General features: G+C 34.1%; 1 protein-coding gene across 9 annotated transcripts in view; it reads right to left on the reverse strand.

Moving 5' to 3' along the window:
- The window catches only part of PPP4R4 (protein phosphatase 4 regulatory subunit 4), a 72882-nt gene that overhangs the window by 17304 nt on the left and 31633 nt on the right, over positions 1-23945 (reverse strand). For 8 of the 9 annotated variants that reach the window (XM_064512135.1, XM_064512134.1, XM_064512133.1 and 5 more), the window contains 11 exons: positions 23519-23666; positions 22751-22824; positions 19813-19919; positions 16363-16470; positions 11669-11790; positions 9031-9153; positions 6783-6952; positions 5669-5788; positions 3587-3664; positions 3018-3101; positions 1453-1635 (listed from right to left, as the gene is read on the reverse strand). In XM_064512135.1, the coding sequence (XP_064368205.1) occupies positions 1453-1635; positions 3018-3101; positions 3587-3664; positions 5669-5788; positions 6783-6952; positions 9031-9153; positions 11669-11790; positions 16363-16470; positions 19813-19919; positions 22751-22824; positions 23519-23666 (1317 nt within the window). The remainder of the gene's footprint in view (positions 1-1452; positions 1636-3017; positions 3102-3586; positions 3665-5668; positions 5789-6782; positions 6953-9030; positions 9154-11668; positions 11791-16362; positions 16471-19812; positions 19920-22750; positions 22825-23518; positions 23667-23945) is intronic. The other variant, XM_064512138.1, reaches the window with a different exon arrangement.

The raw sequence follows: 23945 nt of genomic DNA on the forward strand, positions 1-23945 counted from the left end.
AATGACTAGGGTCTTAAAGTGAGATGCTAGGAATTTATTTTCCTTTTTTGCTAGTAATATAACCTTCACTGCTTTCCTCACTTCAAGACTAATAGATATCACAGATTCAAAATTATTTCATGTTTGTTCAGTAGAATTTTATTTACAAATATAGTCATTTAGTATTTTATCGTTACTTTTTATAATCCAAACTTTTGGCAAATTACAGATTTATGGCTGCCAGAACTGCCCCATTTGCAGGTGCAACTACTTGTAAAATGCTGGTTGCCTAGAAATTTGCCCCTGAAATGTTTAAACATTAGCATGTTTCATTTAAACATAATTTCTTATACAACATACTTTATCTTAACTTCACTTCCAACAATGCATTGTATCCCTATATCAAAAAGAAAGACCGTGACTTATCCCATAAAATATCATCCTGCCAAGGAGACTGGAAGAATAGACATATTAGTCAACTAAAATACAATTCCCATGAAGCACAGCAACAACCTATATTTTAAGAGAAGAGTTGTCAAGGAAAAATGCATGTTATTTTGGTGTGTATCAGCATTTATAGTTTCTACTGTAATTCAAAATCACACTGATAGAGGTTATATCAATATAGGGTATTATTCATTCACTTTTTTTATTCAAATATTGGAGGCTAAAATAAAAAGTATTCAGCTTTGTTTAAGAATTTTAATAAAGCTATAAATTAAGTTTAATTTATGTTTTAACTTTCAGCTACTGTTTCTATTGATAAATAAGGAATCCTGATTCCTCCTTTTATGACTTCATCTGTACAAGAGCGTAACTCCATTTAAACATTACTCTAACACACCTCGGAATAAAACTGGCATAATGTAATAGAGAATAGGGAAGTTTAACCAATTCATGAGTAATCCACTTTATTCCTTCTGCCCAACTTGTTAATTAAACTTTTTTTAAATGTCTTAAATTCATCTATTTTTGGAAGGCACTTTCTATATTGTGGATGTTTGAAAACAAAAGTTGCAACATCTTCTCTTACAACAGAGAGTTTTACTCCTGAATTAATTCAATAAAACTTCAAGCCAGTAACTCTAAATGAGCATTCATTTTCTTTCATAAAGAATGGAATACAATGCAAGGTAGTCTGCAGAATCAGGAAAAAGAGAACATCTCAGAAGAAAGAACTCTGATTTACTTAGAAAGAAACTGATGAGCAAAGGGAAAGAAAGGAAATTTGGGTGGGTGGAAAAAACAATTATCTCTCCATCCAAATTCTGCTCTTCAAATGGGGAAAAGTAAGTTCTCAGAGCATTTTCTCAATCTTAGATGAAAAAAGAACATCCTGGTACAGAATATACAATGAGAAATATTACCTTCAGATTAATATATAACACATAAATAGTGCTATACATAGCAGATATCTGGTACTGATTTTGCTAAAATATCATAAACAATAGAAAAAAAGACATGAAGGCTCACGTTTGTCAAAATGATTGTTAACATTCTATGAAGAAAACGATAATAAATCTGATCACTTGATATGATATGAGGGAGACATGCATATTTTTGTAGTAACTTCTCGTGAGTTCTCCATTTTAAAGAAGTTGCTGCTCTCTGTTCTGCTGTTGTTAATGCAGGTATCAGGTCAGGGACAGACAATAACTAGAAATAAAAATATAAGCATTAAAATAATTTTACATCTCCAGCCTGCCTGTCACATTACTATGCTTAAAAAAAGCAAGTCACAACAGTGCAAGGAGGAAAGAGATTTTAAGGGGTCGGTTAACTGGTCTATTCAGACAGGATCAACTATACTGAGACCATTTCCAGCAGACGTTAGGCTAACTTGTTCTTAAAAAATTTTGATGATTGGCATTATACAGTCTCCTCTAGGTAGTTTGTTTCAATAACTAACTAGTCAAAAAACTTTTCCAGTACTCAACTAAATATATCTTCACTACCTGTTAAGCTGATTACTCCTTATCTAACCCCTTCCCCAGACAATGGAAAACTACTAATCATTGTTCTCTTTGTAATAACCTTTTACAGGTATAAAGACCATTACCGTATCCCTCCTTGGTCGTCTTTCTCAAACCAAGCAAACCCCTTTTTCCTCTTAGACTCTTAAACTTTCCAATTATTCTTCTCGGCTCCCCATCTGATTTTAGTAGGAATTATACATCTTTCTTAAGTAGGAGGTAAACACTTTATCGCAGTCAAGCTAAATCCCACTAGCACTAAGCAAAGTGAAATACATACTGCCACACTTGGCATGTCATTCCTATTACATGTGATATAAATTTAAAATGGCAAACATCTGACCTATTAGCATATTAAGAAGATTTCTTTTTCTTTTTTGTATGGACAAAAATCAAACATTTCTGTTCTTGCATCTTTGGAATATCTGATTGTCTCTACATTTAAGAATCAATCCTCAAAACAGCATCTTGAGGCTGGGGATGATCTTTTTTGTCCCATTTTACAGCTAAGCAAATGGAGTCACTGAATAAAGTACCATCTAGAGCCACACACAAGTAAATTAGCAAAGCTGAGACCTGTATTCAGATCTCCTAAGTCCTAATTCAGTACCCTTTACCTTTAAGAAAGGGACTTCTTCCTAGCAGAAGCTGCGTATGAAAATAGCATCTGTGGGCAGTTAGGTATTTACAATCACTTTTTGAGCCTGAAACCAATTTTTAAAAAATAATCCCAATTTAGATTCAATTTAATGAATGTGTCTCAAAATTGGATCTATTTAGCAACTTTGTAGTTAATTAGAAAAAAAGAACATGGATACTAAAAAAAAAAAAAAGAGAGAGAGAGAGAGAATGTTTTAAGTCTTCCAAAACCTTTTTATATATTAAAGGCTATAAAGTCAACAAACAATCCAAAAACCACAGAAGCTTGTGTTTCTCCCAAGCAGGAACTAATTATAAAAGCCTTTTTATATAAGTACTTTCAATGATCCTCAGATGTCTGAAGCAACTTTGCTACTAACTTCCTTTGCATTTAGAGAACAAATTACAAAACATGAGGATACTGACCTTGCTTTCCGATCCACTGTTTTCTCCTCCGTTAGTCATTAGTTCAAGGATTTCAGGGAGGTGACCTACCAGTGCATCTAATACCTATTCAAAGAAAGGTTGCATGAATCACGTTTGTAAATTTTTCTCTCTCACCAATAAGCCCTTTCTATAAGCCCTGATCTTTGAACCATACATAACTTCTTTATCTCTCTTCAGCTGGAGAAATGAAAATAAAACAAAGCAAAAACCTGGAACACTATCAATGACCTATTTTAATACAGTATCAAAACCAAACCTTTCCAAAGAACTTTATAAGGTAATAAATAATAAAATAATTAATAAAATGTTTAAAATAAGTATTAAAAAAAGCTAATAAAAATCTCTGTGGGTTTACTAAATTCAAACATCTTCCTATTTTCCCCTTTAATCACAGAAGGCTTGCATCTTTATGAAGAGTCTGTGAAACAGAAGTAAAAGCTATTGATCATTTCAAACAGTCAACGCCTTGTCTTATTACAGTTATTAAACTTCAAGATAATCTGCCTTAATGTAACAAACAAAAGAAAGTTCCAATGAGAGTACATTACCTCCAGTGACTCATCCTGTAACAGTGTTACCAATTCTTTATGTATTGTATACACACCAGAATTTAAAAGCTTAGCAACCTAAAAATGACAGTAAGATAACAAGGTGAAACACACTTCAGCTCCATGGAACCAAAACAGTTATATTACATGTGCTTACTTTTCAGCAAGCATGAAGAAGGGATGCAGAACAATTGTTTAATACCAGCCTTCTAAAGTTCTGCATTTTTCTACTCATCACATTAAGAAAAATGCTTTTATAAAGAATATGTGACAAAAACTATTGTCTATCCATGAAGCATGCTTTTAGGATTAACTCTATTTAACATGCCTTTCAAAAGTGCTTTAAGACTGCACTGCAAGGCCAGAGAAATTCATTCCAGAATATTAAATATCCTACTTCATGCTCCTTCGAAGAGTTAACAGTCATTCAGCTATATAATTTACAAAAAAGAAAATACAGAAATTGGCTTAGTCAGTTCTGGACTTTAAGTTTCCCCAACTTTCCTCTCTGAAGATTTCACTCCTTAAATCAAGGCTTTTCCATTGTGATTAATATGTCAAACAAAGAAAACAGGAACAGCAAAAGTCAATCTCCAAACTATAAAAAAGGTTTTACAACAAATATGAGATATACTTGAAGTTTTGAGATTTTTGCCATATGTAGTATTTAGATACAAACAAAGAAAATCGTTAAAAGTATGAGCCAAATGAAACTAAGAGCTTACTTCCAATCAAGAAAAAGCTTTTGGGAAATGGCTAATGAATTGAGAAAAAAAAAATCCACCTATAAGTGAATGCCATAAGTTACTTGTATCTGGCTGACATGTGGCTGCCTAGTTATGGTGATAAAAATAAACCAACCAGCAATAACTATACATTAGTCTAATTTTACAGGTCTTCTTCCTGAGCTAAGATAACTTATTTGTACATAAACAGTACCTTAGAAGTATTACGCATCTGATAAGAAACATTATGTAAACTAACATGCTAATTTTACAATTTCAGCAATTAATTTAGATTACCACTTATTAAAAGAAGCCATCAAAAAATAAACAGACAACTGGAAATCCATTTGCCTTCTTTAAGATGGTGGAAATAAAGTTACCTTAGCTTCATTTACATTTACATTTCTACTACTGATTTAAATGCTTCCAGCAAGCTACTTAACTTCTCATTTTCTCCAGCTACAGAATGAGATAAAAAGCTAGCTCCAGGACTGAAACATGAAGTTTCTCAGCAAAACACTATGAATACCTTGGACAAAGATCTCCCTATATGGATTATTAAAATCAGGAGAGTAACTGTATATTCATTTCTGGAATTCACCCCATACAGCCAACAGCATCTAAGCAGTTGTGCATTTTTGAACTTTTAAAAAAATAATAGAGCAGAGCTAATATAAAACTGAATGGAATAATAAAAATATGTATGCTTTTATATCTCCATAAATATCATAGTAGTTACATATTAAATTTGAGCAATTAACTTCTATTTGAAACATACAAATATTCTCCACAGACTACCAGTATAGTAGCAAACTGTACAGTTCTAAAGAACAGTTTCAGGACCAGAGTGGCAAGTTCCTTTCTCCTGCTTGTCTCACATTTTCTTGTCTTCTACATCTATTTATCTGCTTTGTCATCTTTTCCTTAATTTCTTCTTTCAGGCAGTTTCTTCTGTTCTGCATTGTGAAATTAAAGAACTCATCCTGCCTTGATCCTTATCCGTTCTCTGACCCATGGCCATAGCACTCAAAATCTTCATATATTCTGATTATTACAATCACTTACGTGATTATGTAGCACTTGATCATTTTAAATTTCTTCAAACTTTTGTTCCTTAAAAACTCATCTATCAATAATAGCCTGTTCTAGCCAAATGTCAAGCCACTTAAACAGATAAATGTGTGTACATAGGCTATAACTGTGTAGCAGAAGAGACTGAATACATTTGATGAGCTAAACCATGTTAACAAGTTTTCCCAAGTCTTTCTATTTCAGTTTAACAGTCACAATTGTAAGTTTAAAGAAGAAAACAGTATAAAAGAACCTAAGCAATAACAAAGAACCTTTGTAGACCTACTTCATAGAAGCCCATGGCCACAGTGTATCTGACTGGAACTTCAGGGTCATGACAAAGGCAGAAAAATGTAGAATACAGTTCCAAATGGAAGTTCTTTGGATCGACAAAAACAATCATGGCCTGTGAAAAATAAGGTCTTTTATTAACTGTACAGCCAAGGGTCACACTATCAGACATTATCAGATGTATATATTGAGTTACAACCAGAAAGACACTTGGAGGTAACAAGGCTGTCATTTTAAAGAGGAGGTGCAGCATTTCTGATGACCACGTGAAAACACAGATGTCAGATAACTTCCAGATTTCAAGACCCCCAATCTGGATTTACAGACATGCTGCAGGAATTTTCTGAACATTGATTAAAGTCACAAAATATCACGCCTTAATTTTATAAATATTGCTAATAATTCTGTAAACCAGTGGAAGCTGCAATAGAAGACTTCAGAAAGAAATAGTGTTTCAGTAAGTGGCAAAGCAAGCATCTGAATTTCAATATAATTGCGTGTGTAACACACCTTGCTTTTGCTCAAATAAACCAACAGATGTCTACCTACATACTTGGTGCTTGCCTTTAAAAGGCAGCATAAAAGTAACTATCTGCTAGCTCTCGGAACAAATACATTTGCTTTAAATATAAATGCAATTATCAAAATACAAATTAGAGTACTAGGTTTAAAGGCCTTAAAAGACTTTTTGCATTCAGGAACAAGAGTAAAACAGGAACCTAACCATTCATAGTCAATCTTAACTCCCTGGAATGCCACAACACAAAGCAAACAGAAGATGAAGTTTCAGAGGGTTTTAAAATGGGGGCTCTCTTTCACAGCCATTTTCTCAATGCCTCTGTGCTAAGAGTTTTGAGAAAACATAAATAAAAGTACTCTCTTAGTCCAAACTTTCCAATGTTTTTCCTAAGGCTTTGCAATGAGGAATCTTTCAGTAATCCTTCTGGACAATATCTACTTTAAGCCATTTACTTGAACTTTGCATGGGAAGGCTAGAATAGAGCTAAAAATTTATAACGTGGTAATAATTTCTTTACATTTCCTGTAGTCCTATTTAGGGAAATGTGCACAATACAACTTATTTAATCTTAAAATATCGGCTTACTTACTGGAAAATTGTAAGCACAGTTCTTCCTCACTGAAATGTATTTCTTTTCCTGTTCCAGAGTTTGAAGTTGTAGTTGATTATCATTGTGTCCATTCTCCTGCTGTAAACCCAACGTGCAAAGTTTCTTGTAAAATTCTAAAAATCGTAAGTGCTGCTCAGGAGTAAAAATGCCTCAAAAAAAGAAAAAAAAAGATAGTTGTTTGCTTTTCTCATTACAAATGGTATCAATAATGTCCAAAAAGCAGATCTTATTTATGAATCCATCAAATATATCCACTTTTATTCTCCCCTCCTCCATCAAGTCTAGTGGAGTACCATCAGTACGCACTACACAGAAAAAATAATTACAGAAAATGAAATAATTACAGAAAATAAAAGCTAACTACAAAAGATCAAGTCTTAATTTCTGATTACATATTATCTTGAAATACTCAGCATTTTTAGCTGCAGGACTGTGAATGTATTTGGTTGTCCTACTAATACTGATTTCTTCATGACTGAATTCTGTGCTCTTCATGGACCTCAATGACATAAAAAATATATGCATGCAGGAAGTGGAAAAATTAGGCCATGTTTCTACACATGATAAAGAGGTATATGAACATGTAAGGACAAAACTGGAAAACTCAAAAAAAAAAAAGGCACGCAAAAAGCAAGATGACGCCAAAAATTAAAAGCAATCATTTGATAACTACATTAGTAATAAGAGAAGGACCAAGGAACGACTCAGTTTGCTACTCAAGAGAGAGGAGAAAGCTATTAGTCACTGATATCAAGAAGGCTGAAATGCTTAATGCTTTTATTTTTTTTATTATGTTTTCATCTCAGAAATTCACTAGTATCATCAACTGTGATCAGCCCAATTAGTAACAGTGACAAAAAGGAAAGATTTAAGCCATAAATAAAGAAGGAACAGGTCAGCGAATACTTGGACAACGAGAGGTTTTCAAAATGTGCAAGGCCAGATATGCTTCATTCAGCATCTAAAGTACTGACTGCTGAAATCTTAAATGAGTGGATGCCAGACTGGAAAAGGGCTGAAGTGGTACTGATATTTAATAATGGGAGAGGGGGAAGGAGATGCCATAAAATTATAGATCTGTCAGCTAAATTTCCATTTTTGAAAAACTTGGAATAATCTACTTGTAAGCACCTAAGAGAAAACAAAAAAATCAGTAAGAGTCAACATGTCAAGAGCAAAACTTGTCAAACTAATTTCATTTCCTTCTAGTATTGGATAACAAGACTGGTGAATGCAAAAGAGGCAGTAAATGTCACATATCTTGACATTCTCATAAGCAAAATAAGAGGTCAGGAGAGAGAGATGAAAAACCTATGAAGTTGCTGTAAAACCGCTTAGAAAAGCAGCTAAGAGAAAGTTACTCACAGTTCACTGCCAAGATAGACAAATCTATAAAGAAGGGTCTGTCCTAGTTCAGGTACTGCTCAGTACTTTTATTATTTTTTGGATGATGGATTAGAAAATATGTTTATTAAATGTGCTGATGACATCAAGCTAGGAGGGAGACTGCTAGTTCTTCAGAAGATAGGCTTAGGCTTCACAAATTGGAGACATGGCCTTAAAACATTAGACTGTTATTCTATTAGTACAAAGGTAAGGTACCATGCTTAGCCAGATATACATCACCTGCTCAAACCTAGGAAAGAGAAAGAGTGGCTAGGTGGCAGTTGTATCAAAACAAAACAAAACTTTTGAGCTTCTTTTCTTTTTGAACTTCTGTTCATAGGCTGCAGATGAACAAACAATGTCAAAGTGTTGCAAATGGTTGCAAAAGAAAAAAAAAAGCAATTTTTGTACTGTGCCTCAAAAAGGGTATTCAGAACAGAGGTGAGCATACGGTTAATATCACATTGTGTTTTCAAAGGTTTCCAGTTTCAAAAGTTTAATCATTCAACTCGCTCACACTCTCGAGAATATCCAACAATGTATCAAAATAAATCAGTCAAACCAATAAACCAAAACCATCATATTTCCATCTCTGTCCCTGCCTAAACATAACAAAAACAATAAACAGGTGGACAACTTTAGAGGAAATTCACAAAATTCAATGTTTATGTAATAGATGATTTCAGACTTTTAATTCCCTATTTACTATTAATTCCCTATTTACTTTCCTAAACATCATTTCATTGATACATTCAGGCTAACTGGATATTTTTGAAATATTTCAAATTTTCTGAGCTCCTCTTATTTTTAAGATTTTTTTCTGAAGATAGTTAAAACATACCATATAGTCCATTACACAGTTTCCCTAAATGGAACGATAAAGAAACTAGAATAGATTCATCTGCTTTGAAGGATTTTTCACAGAATGATTTCACTAATGGGAGAACAGTTTGACTCCTATCATCTGAAAAACAAGTAAGATTTCTCAAGTTAGTTATTGGTCATCAAACATTTAAAAAAGAGGACATACAATGGGCTTCCATAATAAGTTGTGAAAAATATCTTTTAACATGCAGGAGGTAGAGAGAACAATCAGCATACTACCATAATATGGGTCTTGATTTTTAAGACCTTACCTGCTGTTCCATTTCTTCTCCATATGCCTTTTTATTTATTTATTTATTTATTTATTAAAGGAAGGGCACCCACCAAAGAAACCCTTTTGACCCGCAGCATATATGTAAATGAACAGTCACTAACTTCTCCTTTCACCAAGATATGTATTTGGAATTTATGGAGATAAAGAGAGAAAATGACTATAATTGTAAAAAGAGAAATCTGGGTCTGTTAAAAGCATATTTTTACAACCTACTGAAAAGAGGTTGAAAGTCTTTTGGTAAACAATAAATTCACAGAAAAACAGAGTAATTAAGGGCAGAGGAAAGAAATGAAACTAATTAGAAATGAAAGTCAAATTGAGCAAATAGTGCCATCCACTCTGTCTCCTTACAAAATGAAGGAGAAAATGTTCAAATTGAAACATTTTGACTTGTGTGACATTGTATTTTAAATGGCTGCATTTTTAAGGGATTAGGATTTTTTATACGGTGACATAACATCCAAATTCAGCAAGTATTTGGGGTTGAACAAAATATTTAGGTTGACCTGAAGCAAAGTTTTCATTTTGTGGGAAAGAAACCCTAGCATATAATTTCAGATCACCTGCAAAATGTTCATTTTCCAGTTCAGCCATGAAACCAAAAAATACACAAACCAAACCTCTACAAACACACTCCTTGCAAACCTATAAATAAACCCTGATAGCTTTTCTCAAGCTCTTTTTCAAAAACTAAACGCGATAATTACAGTAATTTATTTCGTGGGGGGAGCAGACTGGGAGGAGCAGAGACGCACAAACTTCATAGCATCAACGTAAAGGCCCAATAATTTGAAAATTAACCTACTAGCGCTTACATTAGTAAGTATGATAACAGCTAAAATGTCCATTTATGGTATTCTCCCCCAACCATCTTATTTCTTTATGTACTTCTCCATATGGCTTATATGCAATCATGTGTATTTTAGTAATTCTTCAACAAGTTCCTGTAAAGTAAATATTTGCTCCTCACTCATGTATCAGGAAGGAATAGCATAGTCAGTAAGACAGGAGTGGGAGTGGGAAATGTGGTGCAAAATACAGAGTCGCTAATGAAGATAAACAACTGAAGAATCTGGAGAAAAAGACAGTATAAAGTGAAAAGTGGCAAATAATGAGCAGTGATCAACCATCACTAGCTCAGAGATTCCTTCTTTTTCCTTTTTGTCATATATGCTGCAGCAAGGATCCCTCACCTGCTTTGCTCCTTTGTACGTCTCCAGTGGTACAAAAAAGGTGGAGAATAAATTGATACAGAGCTAGAAAAGCTGTTTGTTATTGTCTTCTACGTACCCTTGAAAAATTCAGGACAGGGTAGGTGGTTGGAGCACAAGACATTCCAGCTACCCAGAACGTCCCCTTACACTGGAAGTAGTTCTCAAAGTTTGCTCCAACCAATGCTGAAGACAACCTGGGATGAGAATCTGAGAGCCATGAATGTAGGCATCCCACCACCACTAAGCCAAAAGAACCACACACAACATGGAATTTCCCCTTCCTCACATGATCATACAGACACTCATCCTTACACCTGGGAAGAATGACTTATACATGTTGATTAGGGAAAAGGTACGGTGCTGGGAAAAAACACAAGCATTTACATTTTTTGCTTTAAATACAATGAAAAGCTTTAGAAGATACACATACCTTCTCATTGTAAAGAAAGCTTTCAGTGCCAAATACACACAGTTTTAAAGGGATTTAAACAGCAACTGCTGGTGTTTACTGTATCTTAAAAATGGATCAATTGCATATAGTGCAATTTGCAGGCCATGAAGAATTATTTTCTGTTCAGAAATTTACAAATGCATCTAACATATAAAAGTGAATGCTAAAACTGCAAGGTTTACTGATACACACGTAAGTATCACATCATTGCCCCGGCCTGGCTTCTTCAGCTCAGAAAGCAGGCGGCAGTCAGGACTAGCTTTACTTAATTTAAGAGATAAAAACAGTTAATAATAAAAGAGCACAAAAGTTCTTATCTGTTGCATTAACATATTGTCTTATGCATATTGGTAGTATTAAGTAAATGACAACACCACAATATTCTCATCAGTTATAAAATAATTTTATTCAATTTAGTCTCATTATATTAGAAACCTGGAATAAGAAAATAAGTGGATTTATGGACAGCTTTCTTAGAAATTATTCTGCACAAAGTATTTAAAGACATGAAATACACAAATATAAAGGATAAAAACTGTAAACCAAAAAATGAAATATCCTAAAAATTCAGATAGAACAAAAAGCATTTAAGCACATTTGTAAGATGCATTAAAGTCTTAATAACTGGGCTTGTAAGTCTAAATTAAGCTCTTACCTGCATCAAACATTTCAAGCAGATTGACTAATGTCTCAAAGGCTGCAAGACGTACACTGTTGCCTTCATCTCTTGCCAGTTCTACTAATTCAGGAAGCACCACAGTTTTTGTTAGTTCTGTCCTGCAAAGTAAGGCAAACAGTGAAGAGAAAACATACAATGAAACAATGCTTCTACAAGAATTCTTACTTATTCAAACATTCTTTGAGTGGCCAACAAAGAAAAACTGACAAAGCTGTAAGAAATCAATCTCAGGACATTTCTCTTCATCAGCCAAAGAAACATGCAAGTTTAAAATGCAAAAATTCATCACTAAAAAATTTATCCCTAAACAAGGTTTCAAATTAGCTCAAAATAAATCAGACAAAAATGCAATCTTGAAAAACTCAAAGAGGTCAAGCTACTTCTCTATGTCACTTAGAAAAGCCATTTGATGAAATATTCAGAAAGTCCTCAGTGCAATAGAAGAATAAGGTCCAAAGTGAAAATGATTAAATATGGGTCACGTAGGGCCGAACTGTCTAGAATAATCTGACATTTCAAAGATGAGTCTTCTTTACAGAGATTAAGCAACCACCGCTTAGTGAACATGAGGTTTCATGACTAGTTCAAACACTACTTTTTTTCAGGCTTCTGTTAAGGAAATAACGAACAGGTTTTGTTTATCTGTTTTGATTTGCTAGTTACTAAAACTATCTGTGTGACAGTCCTGACAACTGGACATCAGCAGCAGATTGCTATACTAGGGACTGACTTAGAAATCAGAGTTTCATCAGATAAGTGACTGAGAGGGAATAAACTATTCTTGGCACAGAATCATCTGCAGGGTAAGACGACTGACACAAGTAAGATCGAAATTTACTTCTTGGAGCAAGACCACAGGTTCTCTACAAGCTAGCAGCCAGTATCATTCCCTACATCCCAGAATATTACTGATTCCTAATTGCTTTAAGAGATTAGGAAGATCTTTTCTGCAGTCTTACTATCAAAAAGAATTGGGATGACATAGAATATCCACTTTTTTTCTGTGTCACGCTTATTTTTTATTTAAAGAAATGGCAATTTCTAGCGTTTGAAGTTGCACACATTGGAGTTAAGAAGCCCACTTTGTTCTGCTCACATGTACAAGCTTTTGGACTGCTTATCTATTAGTGAAAGCTGCTGTAAGCACGACATCTCAAGACAGTTCTTAAAGGAACGGGACTTTGTCAATTTACGATAGTCAGGGATCTTGCCCTTAACGTTTATACCACCTAAAAAAATACATAACTGCAGGGAAACACTGTGATAAAATTAGACTACATGAGCACTAACCAAGACGACAAAATTAAAACTTGGTTTGACACTTTGAGCAACTGTGTACAAAAAGAAAGTTTAGACACAGTCAATTTCTGTCACAATTTTTAAAACAAAACTTGTCGCAACCCCTCGGATGGCAGATTTTTACAGAAATAAAAATGCGAAAATATCCCTCCAATCAGACCGAAGAGGTAATAACTATCCCTTCTGTAAGTCAATGCAAACAATAATACTTTCAAATGTTTATAAATAATAAGCACCAGCCAAAGTGATTTGCACCTTACAGAATTGATTATTAATGTTACCAGCAAATCAAGCTGTAGCTTAACAGTTTTATTTTAAACAGATGATTAATAATTTATATAAAATTGCTAGAAAATTACATGATTACATAAAAATTACATAAAAACATCTAGTAATTACATCACTTAATAGTAAAAAGAAGCCTTGGGACTGCTGTCACAGTATGCCTTCAACGTTTCCATAAAAATGTGTGTATTCCTGGTTATTTAATTGTCTTTATTTTCCTACTACTTACTCATTATCAACTTACAACACTGCAACAGTTTATGCTCTGAAAATATCCAGTTTCCCGTTTCTTATGAAATTAAAGATTAAGGTATCTAAATCATCAAGAGGTGGCCAAGGCAGAAACTATCAGAAAGAAAGCAGTGTATACAGAGACATAAATGCTAACAATAAATGTTGGGGAGGAAAAAAATTAAAGAAAAATATACAGAACCATACAATGATTGATAACTATGTATTTAGTCCTGTTAAACCACAATTTTAAAACTGGGTAAATTGCCAGTGATACCATCAATTGCCACTACCTAACACCTATCTCTTTTTAAGACTTTCAGCTTACAGGTATAACATATTCAATTTAGTTCATTTTAAAGACTGTCAACAGAAAGAAGGAAAATTTACTTTCTTTCCAAGATTGTGATTTACTAGTACAAGATAAAGCCACCTTGTTACAGATGAAAACAGCATCTTTGCTTCTTCTTTCAATCTACAGAATATACTTAGCATAACTTGAACACCATTTGGAGGTGGAGTGAGAAAAAAATACAAGTCCACACTTCCTTCCTTATTTTAACACCTGCCTGTACTTATAACTATCTTAAATATAGAACAAAAATACTGAAAAAAAATCCATACAGATTCATACAAACTGTATCATTGTTGCAATCAATTTGAGCACTTCCTAAAAACTACCAGCAAAAACATTTTTTGCTCCTAACTAGACTGAGTCACAGGGCAAAGAAATCTGAAAGTATGGGTACCACTGTACATTTTAGAAGACAAAAATATTTCCAGGTATATTTGAAAGGAATATTCTCTAACTATATTCATATCCTTGATAAGTTATTTTACTCAGAAAAACATATTAATATTATTTAAAAATACATATTTTGCAGTATTGTCTGTCACAAATAATTTTCAAAGCCAAATTCATCATGATTGCATCTCAACTCTTGACTGTAGCAGAGGTTAACTGAGAAGGTTAGAAGAATCCATGAAAATGCAGACCATCTCAAATAAGATAACAAAAAAACTCATGAAACTGAATAAAAAGAAATGAGAAAGCAGGAAGGAAGGCGACGAAGAAAGAAATGAACACGTAGCCTAGTAAGGGTCAGGGGAAAGAAGAGTAGTATGACATCCCAGATGAAGACCCAGAAATCGGGAATTAAAAATTAAAACAAGAAATATTTTCCAAACGTGTTTCTGTGGATTTCCATTCTGGTGGCATGAAAAGCACATTTAACAGACTTCAACTGATACAGTAGTTAAAACTGGACCTCCTGCCTCCCTTCAAAATTTTGTAGAAAAAACTCTGGTCACGCCCTGAAGATAAACAGAACTCTCTCTTTAGATTTAATCTCCCATTACACAGAATTGTTTTTAAGATACATAAAGATACACATAAGATACATATATACAGTAAAAATGAATTCAATTTCAATTCACCAGCACTTCAGTTTAATAAAATAATCATTGAATTTTCAGTGTTATAAATAGCAACAATATCAGCAAATACTATCCTCTTCTTCTGCAGTCAGAGATTCTTCTAAATAGAAAGATATTTAATATGGAAAATGTTAAAATTATTTACTGACTGTGCTAAGTTACCCTTTGGTATAAAAGGAAGTAAATATGAAAACAAATGAATAATTTTACTCAGGTGAATAATACCATTTTCTGTTCATATTATTCATGTCCTTTGAACTTCTGCAGAACAAAGACCTTACAGAAGAGCTGCCTAAAGCACCTGCATAATATTACTCCGTATTGCAATAAAGGTAAGTTTTTTCCAGGAATCAAGAAATTCCTATTCTTTGTGATCTTACCAAAATAATGTAAATTAAGAACATGACAGCAAGCCTTAGTCCTTGCTGTGAATGTTGGTTCTCCTATAGCCGAGGTAAATCATATTGTTTGCAGGGATTTCTCTCTCTCTCTCTCTTTTTTTTTTAAAGTAACTCAGAATCTAGACCACAACACAATTCTCCATAAAAAAAGATTAATTCCCACTCAAAAAATTGGTAGTGGCATAGGAAGGGATAATTTCTGCATCAGTACTAACAAACTGAAGTGCATTTTCACAGTAGCTTTCAAACTTAGCGTTCAGTTTCAGCCTCATCCTTGAGCAGCTCATGAATTCACACTTTTAAAAGCCAGAGGGACCACTAAGATCTTTTAATCTGTCCCCCTGCACAACACAGGGCAGGGAACCTCACTTGATAATTTCAAGTCTATAACAGTAGGTACCGCTCTTTTCTCCCTGGAAAAAGAACTAGAGGACAGACCAGGAATTTTAGAATAGTTGTTCACTTAGAGACCAATCCTGAACGTGTACTTAACATGTTCTAATTTTTTACATTAGAATACAAGTTCCAGAACTTCTTCTATGCCTATATGTATAATATTGAGTGTCTTCAAGGTTAGAGTAAAAGCTGATACTGAACTGAAATTTGCTTTAAGTACAAAAAAAACTTTTAGCATCCTTTTGCAAAAAGTAGCACAGTAATTATTAGAAACTGCTAATTCTTGCCACAGTTCTCATGCATTTTTAAATAGGTCTTAATCTAACGCCTGATGACATCAATAGATAATTCAAATGATTTCAATAGGCTTGATATGAACTCCTTATTTACAAAAAAAAAGTGTTGTTCACATGGTTCAGTAATTTTAGTATCACATACAAACAAAAATCTGAGAATAGAAAACTGCTAACTGCAACTCACAAGAACACATCTATATGCCCTAAATTTATTACTGATTATGCATGAGTTAAGTTAGAAATCTTAAAAGGAGTTTTTAGGTTACCATTAAATATTTTAGAGAAAGATTTTGCATACAGTAGCAGTCATGCAAATTGTACTCACCCTATTCCTTGAGCTATATGTTCCAGTTGCCGACACATACAAGTTCTAACTTCATATTCTACGTCCTGGCACAGTGATTTTACCAACGGAAGAATCTCTCTTTTAACACTAAAAATGTGAATATTATTCATTAATTTACAGAACAAAAATATATAAAACCCACTTTGTAATATTCAAATTTTACACGCGTGTTACCTCTAACTGCAATTTTTTTTAATAATTTATCATATGGCAAATAGTGATGCAGAAAACTGACTTTTTTGAGGCTAGTGATTATAAAATACTGTACTTCAAATATAAAAATATGCTATAAAGAAGCAACAAAGGATTTCTTTTCAAAAATATTTACAGTCATAATTTGCTCATATTTCATCTAATACTTTTTTAAACTATGAAAATACTGGCTAGACTTAGAGATACTGTCCTCATTTAATAACCATCTTTAGTAAAATTTTCAAACAGCTACCTTAAGAATACAAGGAATTATATAAATAGAAATGCAAATTCCAATTAATTTTGTCTTTTCTTTGAAAACAGAAAACATAGGAATGCTAATAAGAGCTTGTTTTATTGAGATAGAAATCATGATGGAATAAGGCAGCTCCTCTGATTCACATATGGATTAATCTTTTCCTGTGTATACCAAAGACATTCCAAATCAGCATTTACACGCTGCTGTGCGTCAGTCTTCTGTCATGTTCCAAAGCTTTAATGCAGAACTTTTCTTCGTGAAGATAAACACAATCCATGCAGCTTGAGCAGATTCTGCAGGACCTAATATCCACCCCTGATGCATGGGTCCTGTAGAAACTCAGCTGCCAAGTAAAAAACAGGCTCTTTCCATAAGTTTCTTCTCTTTTCAGATTAATCAGTCCAAATTTCAGGAGCTACTGAGCAGTTTATCTCACTGTAAAGCAAAAAACGGTGATCCATATACTCCCATAATTATAATAGCCCTTAGGCTACTGTAGGATTATAAAATATGTAGATTATAAAACACGTAGATGAAGCTAATTCTAAGCTACAGTACAACTGACGAAGGTAGCAAAATCTTCCATTTCTTTCAACCCTCTTTGGCCCGTTCTTGAGGTTTACAACAGTACAGTCTTTGTGTATAGATACATATATACGTTGTTAAGTCCAAACAGAAGTCAAGAGACACAAAAACATCCAAACGTAGGAAAAAAAAGAAAGTGTCCTGAGGTAGAAATTAGTGACACTTTGGGGAGAAGATTAAGTTGTATTCTGCCATCTTGCTTGTATGTATGGCATTTAATACAATGAGATATCACTCCTGACCAGGCTTTTGCATTCTACTACAATAAAAACAACAGAACAAAATAACAGAACACATTCAGAGGAGGTGGCTCACCTGATGGTCACTAATACTTCATCTTTGGTTTGCACGTATCAAAGAGATACTTAGGAATAAAATTGAACGATCCGTAAGAATTTAAGATTAAAAGCTCCAACACTGCAATGACTTTATGCAAGTTTATCCTAGTATTCATGTTAAATCAACAGCAGATACAGAAAAAACTATTTTAAATTCTGTTTAAGTAAAAACAAGACAGTAACTTGGCAGATTCAGCCATTGTTTCCTTTCATTGCCCAAGATTGTGTTATGAGTATTCATAAAACACCTCTGTCCAAATCCTTATGTTGTTTTAAAACTCAAAGAAAGGGTATGAAGACAAAGAAAAAGAACATTTTCAAGCCAGTTTGCACATCCTCCATTCATCCCAGTGAAAATGAATTTGCTTCTTATAGCAACTATTTAGCCTGAAGTCTCAAAAGTTGCACCAAGTCTTGGGAGTTTGGCACTTTAAAATACTCTGAAGTAGCAACTACATTCAAAAAAGACTTGCTTTTAGCCAGCTGTTGGAACAGAGTGTAGAAAAAGCAATGTTTTATTTCAAGGTCATGACTATGCCAATGATCTATACAAATACCCTGGAAGTCATGTGAAATATGAAAGAACTTTTTACTATAGTATAAATTTCATGAGGAAAAATGGTGCCTTTCTGAAGAAGAATGTCAAGGTATGTTTCTATATGGCTAACTCCTGAGGATGGATACCTCTCCTGAGCCTACATCACGATGTCCCCCATAATGAATCTTATTCAGCCTGTGCCATATTCTACACATGCAGATCAAGATCTCTTTTCACCTCCCTCAACTGCACTGAAAACATTCTAATAGAGGACCAATATATCTCAGAAACTCATAAAGGCGGTTTGTATTTCTAAAAAGTAAGAACCCATATTAAAAAAAACAAAAAACAAAAACCAAGATAGGGTTATCTGAACTTATGCTTAAAATTATAACAACTTTTTTTTTTTTTTTAAGATTTCAAGTGATCTGGAAATTCACTTTATTTTCAGGAGAATGAAATATCATATAATTAAAAGCAAATCATGACTTTTCCAGATTTCTACAAATTAAGATTTTGAAGCTAAAGATTTGAAGGCTTTGGTAACTTTCTCAGAAAATACTATTTCACCATGATCATTACTTCTGCATGTCTGACAAGTATATTCTACATAGCAAAGGTATAGATATCTTCTTTTGGTTTGCCTTTAGTTCTTCCCCATTGAAGAAAAAAATAAACTCATTTCTAAATGCCTTGTCAAATGGTCCTGTTGTTCATCTTTTCTATTATACTGAATTCTTGCATTTTGGGGTGTATGAAAATCACCATTAGAGGGAACTTCCTGAACTAGACAGGGTTTCTGTGAGTTTAGTTGCCCTCAGTAGATTTCTTCCATAATGAAAAGGACATAAACAGAAAAAACATTAGGCGAAAACACATTAGGCTGGATAAGCTGTCTAAAGAACATATTATCTCAACCGTTTTCGTCAAGTAACTTATTCAGCTTTACTTTCATCATTACTTTCATGTTCTGCATCATTGTTCAAAACCACAGACAATCTAATAGCTGGATTAATATCAGGCAAAAGCAGTGGCTTCTAACATGTTTCTATATACTTACGGACAGAAAAAAGATGTCTACAAATTCTTGTGAAATTTGGGGGGTTTTTTAAGAAAAAAAAGAAAGAAAAACGAGGGTTCTTAGGTTTTTCTCTTTATGATAAGAAATCTTAAAGTAATGAAGTTGAGTTTTGTCTCCCTAAGTTGTAGAGACATTTGTCATTTGGCTTATTTCCTAGTAAGAAAAACAATATTAAACAATGATGTAAAAACGGTACCCAACTTGTAGAAGAATATATAAATTGAAGTTGCATATTGATGAATATCAGCAAGTGTGAATATGCTAGTTACATACTGAACATTTTTTATCATTAGTTACTACCTGGATAAACGGACCTGTAAGAAGAAAGTATTTAATTATTGCAAAAAAGTCTAGTTTTCTTGTAATAATTTTTGTCCCCTAACAAAGAAATGTTGATATATATTATGGAATGAAAATACAGGTACAGTCTACTCACATATGAGCTTCAAATTTGTTAGCTAATTTTCCCATGATTTTACAACTGACTAAGCGGGACTGAAGTGTTTGAGAAAGCTGTGCCTTGGAAACAAGTGCATTCAGGATCTATATGAAAGAAAAAAGAAGAAAAATTCAAACAGTAAATAATGTATTCTCCTCTTTAAAAAAAAAATCTAGTAAAACATATATCCCAAATGTCATCTACCCCTTTCATGGAACTAATTAGTGTGAACAATAATAATGCATATGTACATCAACAGCCTACTGGAAACCTGTATTTAACATTCAGTGCTAATTATAGTATATTACATCCACATCTTGGCCCAAATTGCAGTTTATGATTCACATCATGGCCACAGTTTTACATCTGTCTACTTATGCCTTTATTTTGAGACTAAGTTGTACATGAATATTTATAGCTATTAGCTGTGAATTTTGACAAAAAAATGTTAAATCTGTCCTTGCACAGAAAAATAAAACAAAACAAAAAACAGATAAAGAGGAAAAGAGAACCTCTCTGAGGTTCTTTCTCATGAGTTTTCCTAGGAAACACCACGTTTGATGTGGAGTTTGGAGGCAATGATCCCTCTCAGTTATGTGTACTTGGGGATCTGTGGGGAAGAGGTTTCATTTCCATATAGATGCAGAAACCTTTTAGCTTATACCAGAGCTGTGCTGTCATTTGTTGGATCACCTCTATAGTACCAGAGATAAACTAAGAAGGGACTGTAAAACACAACATTCAGGGATGCTATGTTTTGCACAGAAATGACTGGGAAATCCAGACATTGAGTCAGAAAGAACACTACAGAGAGGTATCTCCTGTAGCTTGCCACAATTCTTCACTCCATGTCTCCTGCGGAGCTCCACAAAAGGATAATACACAGGACAGGAAAGTGTAACAATATTCTAAAAGCAGTTTTCTCCTCCTCTTACCAGCAGAAATTTTGAAGAGAATTTTTCCTATTGTAAGGACATCAAGATCACCCAGGCTAGAATTAGTACATAGGTATGTTTCTAAACTATAGTACTGCATGTCATTAGTTATCTACAAAACTATATACTACTTATTTGGTCTTTGAATTACGATAGCGCACACACACACAATGTCTAGTAACTCCAATTACTGACCCAGACACAGTGTCTCCCACCTGAAGTGACCATTGTCAGGGACAGGGACAGGCTTAGTTTGACCTTTGTTCTGATTCAACACACCCGTTCTTGTGTCCTTGGAATCTAAGATTGTCCTAGGATTTTAACTTACAAAAAATATTAAAAAATAGAATATCCTAGGTTTTCTGATACAAAAAAAGTCAATTTTCAGATGGTTTCTGTCCAGCTGCTGAATCAACATTGCTTCATCAGTTGTGATCTTCTCAAAGCAAATTTTTGTGGAAGTTTGCAGAGAAGGACCTGGGGATCGTGGTGGACAATAAGTTGAACACGAGCCAGCAGTGTGCCTTAACAGCAAAGAGAGCCAAAAGTATCCTGGGCTGCACTAGAAAAAGCACTGCCAGCAGGTTGAGGTAGTGCTCCTTCCCCTCTGCTCAGCACTGGTGAGGCCATGTCCGGAGTGCTGTGTCCAGTTCTGGGCTTCCCAATACAAGAAAAAAATGGACATACTGGAGCAACTCCAGTGAAAGGCCACAAAGATGATAAAGGGAGTAGAGCACGTGTCATATGAGGAGAGGCTGATAGAGCTGGGAGTGTTTAGCCTGGGTGAGAAAAGGCTCAGGGGAATCTTGTCAAAGTTTATAAATATCTGATGGGAGGGTGTAAAGAGGACAGGGCTAGACTCCTCTCAGTGGTGCCCAGGGACAGGACGAGAGGCAAAGGGCACAAAGCGAAATAAAGGAAATTCCACTTCAACACAAGAAAACACTTCTTTACTCTGAGGGTAGTCAAACACTGGAACAGGTTGCCAGAGAGGTTGTGGAGTCTCCAACCTTGAAGATATTCAAAACCCAACTGGACATGATCCTGGACAACCTGCTCTAGGTGAGCCTGCATGATCAGGGAGGTTGGCCCAGATGATCTCCAGAGGTCCCTTCCAACCCCAACTATTCTTCCATTCTGTGGTAAATGTTTTCCTACATTCTACATAAACATCAGGGGAAAAACTAAGTTATATTTAAAAGACATCTTTAAAATTACACTACTAACAGATTTGGAGCTGACAAGATTAATTTCTCCTTTTTTCCTCCTAACTTTTCACCTTTCAGAAGGTTCTTTCCCCCCCCCCCCCTTTAAAACAGTGCTGGCTTTCATTTACCAGCTAATTTTAATGTGTATTTCTATACTACATAAACAATAATATATTTACAGCTCCCTATTGTTCTAAATTACAAACAGAGTAAGTTAACCCTATCTAAAAACTTTTAAACTTAACAATCAAATATGAATTCTCAGCACAAAACTGAATAGATTAGCAGAGTAAAGAGGAGGTACATTACGACTTAGTGACAGTATTCATTCCTTTTTCTTGAGCCATCCAGTGGAAAACTATAGTGTTTGCAGGACATTAGATTACACAATGAGAAATATCTCTAGCAGTCAGTCCCATTTAGTAGAAATGCAGAATTCTGTCTAGTAACAAACAAAATGTCTTTTCTTCATGAAGAGACAGAAGGACATACTACCCTGTAAACTGAAACAGGATACATGAAAACATTTCTAAGAATACTATGTGTAAGGCAAGTGTTAAAATATATATAGTATTTATCTGGTGAAGAACTGAAGCTTTTTAAGGTGACCTTCCTGTTTGGCCTCAGCACATTCCTCTCTTATAGTATGTTACACAAGTGTCACTGCTTTTCATAGGTGTAGAACTGCCACAAATCTCACTGAAGTGAATGAGACTTGTATGGAACTCCAATCTTTTGAAAAACAGAACAACATTAATCTTCTCTGAGTGTAACTGGGGAGAATATTATTACCTCATGTCTGATAGTCTCTTTGGGTAAAACTTCTATTACAGCAAGAAGAGTTTCTAGCCATGCATTGCTGACACCTGCCAGTAAGAAACAGGTTATATGTTATGTTGTACATATACAAAAAGTATAACCAAACACACATTGATTTTACAAAATTAGTTCTCACTTCTTGCATTTACCTCTTCAGGGAGCTACATATCTAAAAGGCACTAAATTAGCATTCAAGACTTCGTACACTCACAGCATATATTAGAAGCAAATTCTGCCCCCATTTTCTTGCCCTAATTTTGGTGTAGGTAGGGGAAAATAATTATTTTGTCTTAAAAACATTTTCTTCATTTAGAAGATGCATATTCCCTTCTTTTGCAGCTAAACTTTCTACTTTTGCAACAGCAGGCCATTTTTTATTTTGTAACCTAAAAATAGTTTCAAAGAAGTTACGAAAAACAAATCACCATAGAAAAAATGTCAATCATTCTCCCTCTATTTTCTTAGCCAAAGAACTTTATTAATTCAGAACTTTGGACTCAGTAAAAACTACAGGATTTAGTCCTCCAAACAAAGTGTTTTTCTTTGCTTTAATCAGTATGAAGAAGATTTTTATTCTAATACCAGTAAGTTGTCAGCATGCCAGAATGTTCTATTTCATGCAAGTGTAGAAAAATAAAGTCCCAGTGACTGCACTCACTCCTTTACACAGTATTGTACAGTTGCTAAGGAAACAAAACATATAGAACTAATCAGTCATCAGCATAGTTGTACAGCCCTGACCTGCATCCCTGTGTTCCAGGTTCTGTAGAATGATGTGTAGAAAGGAGTGGGAGTACGTATGAATGGACACTGATTCCTCTTGCAGAATAGTCAAAAATGAAACAGCAGCTGTTAACTGCATTTCCACTCCTGCAACATGCAGCACTTCCTGTATAATTACAAATTATATCAATTTAAAAGGATGAGCCAGAAAGTTATTGAAAGAACACTCAAATTTTTACATTCACTTTTAAGAATCAGTATGCAAAAATCTGGGTAGATTACAATACTGGTTGCAAAACCATTTTCTCTTAATAGTCATTACTTAGAAATATTCAAATCTCTCATTTTATAACAGGAATCTCTTAAGAAAAGTGAAGTTAATTATAATTTTTTTTGTAACTTTCAGTTTCATCTATGCTTATGTATGGATTTTCCTACTTTTATA

Source organism: Dromaius novaehollandiae, chromosome 5 (assembly GCF_036370855.1).
Source record: "Dromaius novaehollandiae isolate bDroNov1 chromosome 5, bDroNov1.hap1, whole genome shotgun sequence".
Taxonomy (NCBI): Eukaryota; Metazoa; Chordata; class Aves; order Casuariiformes; family Dromaiidae; genus Dromaius; species Dromaius novaehollandiae.